Source organism: Lentinus tigrinus, assembly GCF_003813185.1.
Source record: "Lentinus tigrinus ALCF2SS1-7 unplaced genomic scaffold L226scaffold_147, whole genome shotgun sequence".
In the NCBI taxonomy this organism is placed as follows: Eukaryota; Fungi; Basidiomycota; class Agaricomycetes; order Polyporales; family Polyporaceae; genus Lentinus; species Lentinus tigrinus.
Window position 1 is genome coordinate 1 of NW_027138056.1, and position 3,048 is coordinate 3,048.

The 3,048-nt window shown below is 54.5% G+C and overlaps 1 protein-coding gene across 1 annotated transcript; it reads right to left on the reverse strand.

The window, feature by feature from the left end:
* Positions 1 to 211: 211 nt before the first annotated feature.
* On the reverse strand, positions 212 to 2,797 carry L226DRAFT_527737 (uncharacterized protein; the record flags this gene model as incomplete). The annotated part of the gene is made up of 10 exons (XM_067679166.1): positions 212 to 292; positions 343 to 639; positions 697 to 960; positions 1,024 to 1,284; positions 1,327 to 1,382; positions 1,618 to 1,836; positions 1,897 to 2,048; positions 2,109 to 2,288; positions 2,349 to 2,475; positions 2,530 to 2,797. The coding sequence occupies 10 exons, from the start codon at positions 2,795 to 2,797 to the stop codon at positions 212 to 214; spliced, it is 1,905 nt and encodes a 634-aa protein (XP_067528208.1).
* Between the last annotated feature and the right edge of the window lie 251 nt (positions 2,798 to 3,048).

A 3,048-nucleotide genomic window follows, 5' to 3' on the forward strand; every position in this document is an offset into this window, starting at 1 on the left:
CTCCTTGCCCAAGGTCCAGTTGGTGTTTGATGGCGACTCTCTAAGCATCGCCAGCTTGCTCCTGACGTCTGTGCGTGTCGCTATCGACGGGTCTATGAGTTGGTGTTCCTGAGATGCAGGAGTCTGCTGTGACGTGTGGACCTTCACTCGCGAGTTTAGTACTAGGGTACGTCTTGCCGTATCCAACCCGTCGCTATCCAAAGACGGCTTCTCAGTCAGCTCTAGGACCGAGTCCGTGCAGGCTTGCTGGTTCATCGGCCTTGGCGAAAACTACGCAGACCGGCAACGTTAGCTAACCGCACTAGCCGCTTATATAGCGCAGAGTTCAAGCTGGACGCTCACCACCGTCGGCAACGATTCCCATGCTATCGTTGGCTCGAAGTCCTTGAATACTTCCTCCACCACCTCAGTCAGCAGGCCACCTTCATCCTCGACATATGACGTCCAGATTGCTTGGAAAATCTCCTTAAGGTCGTCAACAGCCAGGGCCTGGACCTTAGCCTGATGCAGATCGAAATGCAGCAGACGACCCCATGCGAACAGGAGACACCAGAACCCGCATGAGCTACCGTCGCTTTGGAGGCCTGTCGGCACTTCAACGACCTCGTGCTCGCTACGCCGGAACGCTGGCTCGAGATGCTGTAGTATAGCTTCAGTACATATTTCAGAAGACGTCAGGTTGTATTCGCAACGCACCTGTTCGTCCGAACAAATGAGGTCATCCGGCATGCGTGTATGAAGTGCTGCGGCAATGGCGTGATGCTCCTCCAGGGCCAGCATGTCATTCCAAGGCTGCGCGAGTGAATTCCATGATGTGATCTTCCTCATTGTCGCGCTGATGTCGTGTTCATGAACGGTCCAGTGTCGGTGCTCCAAGTGTATGAACAACAGCCGACGGACTACCCCGTGTTCTCTTGACTCGATGAGAGACGCCATCAGGCCATGCTGCTGCTCTCGCAGCTGCAATTACTCACGTTAGCTCACTATCGCTCGTGTGATACGCAATCGTCATACAGCACACACCTTGCTGATGAACTCCGGATCCCCTTGAACGGTTCGCATGACATTGGCGAGTTCCCCTGAAGGTGTGGTCCACAGCACGACTCCTTCGCTTTGCGCAGGGACAGACAAGTTCATGCACTCCATGAACAGGCGTACTTCCTCCGCCAGCAGTTCGTACTCCGGGTCTGACCACCGATCGAAGTCCATGGCTGCCATCGCCTTCTCTGCAGACTGGAACTCGCCAGAGTCATCGTCATCGGCCGCGTCGGACTCCCTCGGGGCCTGACCATGGGTACGAGCAATCTGCTTCCGAGCTTGACGAACCTTAGCGCTATCCATCATGAGGCTGTTTTCGGCCATCCGTCTCATCTTCGGCCGACCTGGCGGTTGTGAAAATCGTATCAGGTGCGCATGGTAATGTGCCGACGATGTTTTGCGGGTCGGTGTCCCCTCAGGTGTCTGTGGCACATGTGCTCGACTTGGGGTCTTCTTCCCAGGTGTACGATGAGGCTGCATCACGCGGATGTTTCTCGGACGTCCACCAGGAGAGGCTATGTGGTCTGCAGTCTCTCCAATTCAGTGACTAGCGACCGCACAGGCAATAGCGGAACATACCCTGCTGAGATGACAATGCTGGAATGCCCTGTCGCAAGGAGGCCGCTCGTGCAAGAATCGCCTGACGTTCCTCTTCGTCTTTCAGACGCTTGTATATCTTGTCCATCTGCTCCCAATAGTGGTCGTCTGACCACATCTTCCTCTCGCGAGGCAGGCCGCGCGACTTCTTGCTCTGTTTATACGAGCGTGCACTGCGACGCTCTGATTTGGACTCTACCTCTTCACAGCCCAAGGCATACCATCAGCGAGCGTATATCATGGCCTTCGCATTCGACGTACCTAACCACTTCGAAACCGGCCCATTGAACTTGTATAGCTCAGCCGCCTTGAGATGCATGCACGCCTTTCCGGTCTGTCTGAAAGACTCGCATGTGCAGCGAACTGGGTTCAGCGAGACGTTCGGCCAAAGCTCCGTAGGTTTGGTGTCGTTCCTGCCATGCGCCAGCGCACGTCAGCATTTCGGCTCACAGACAAGAAGTGCGCTCCCTTACGCAGGTTCATATACGTTATATGTGCCGTCCTGATTCGGTATCACCAAGTCAGTCTCCCATATCTGGTAAGCGCGGTAGTTGAGCTCCAGAATACGGCGATTAGCCTGTCGGTCCTCAGGCTGCCAGTGCCGGTAGAAAGTGAGGAAGTCGTTCAGGATGATCATGACCAACCGGTCGATCCTATGCAGTCGCGTCATTCCATGATTTCTCTATTCTCGCCATCGAAGTGATTACACTTACCGTTTGTTCTCTCTCGCCTCCAGAAATACCCCATCGAAGGTCCTGAAGGCTCTCTCGACCCAGTTGTTAGTGTTCCATGGCCCATCCCTGGATTGGTCCGATGGCAGACCAATGTCGGTAAATGCAGCTGTGGTTATTCTGGTTATCATTCACGTGTAAATAGCACTGCAGTATGACGTACGAATCCAGTCCTCAATAAACCAGTTGTCCTCGAAGTAGCTTCGAACGTAATCCCACTGCACCTCGCACCGCGGGCGGTCGTTCGCTCTTGCTCGTCGCCTCGACGACTTCTGCTTGATGTTACTTGCACCAATGGGCCCTGCGGACTGTGCCTTCGTTTGGACGGTAGGCAAGCTTGGCACTGCAGCGTTTGGGTGGGCAGGTCGCAGTGATGCCGCAATCTCTTCAGAGTCGGCGGTCCCCTCTGCAGGCTCCTCAGTCTGCGACATGATGACACGGCGCAGAGACTCGAGGAATTTGTCCTTCTCCACCGGCCATTCATCCCAAGAACGACATCGTTGAAGGTCCCGGAAGAGGAAAATTATCTGAACCTTAACCTCCATACCCAGCTGCAGCGGCGATCCTCGGTCACCATTATCGCAATCCCATCGCGTTATTGCTTGTACCACGTGGAACTGACACAATCGGATTGTGACATGCGGATAGACTAAACAGGTGGACATCTGTTAACATTTTCGGC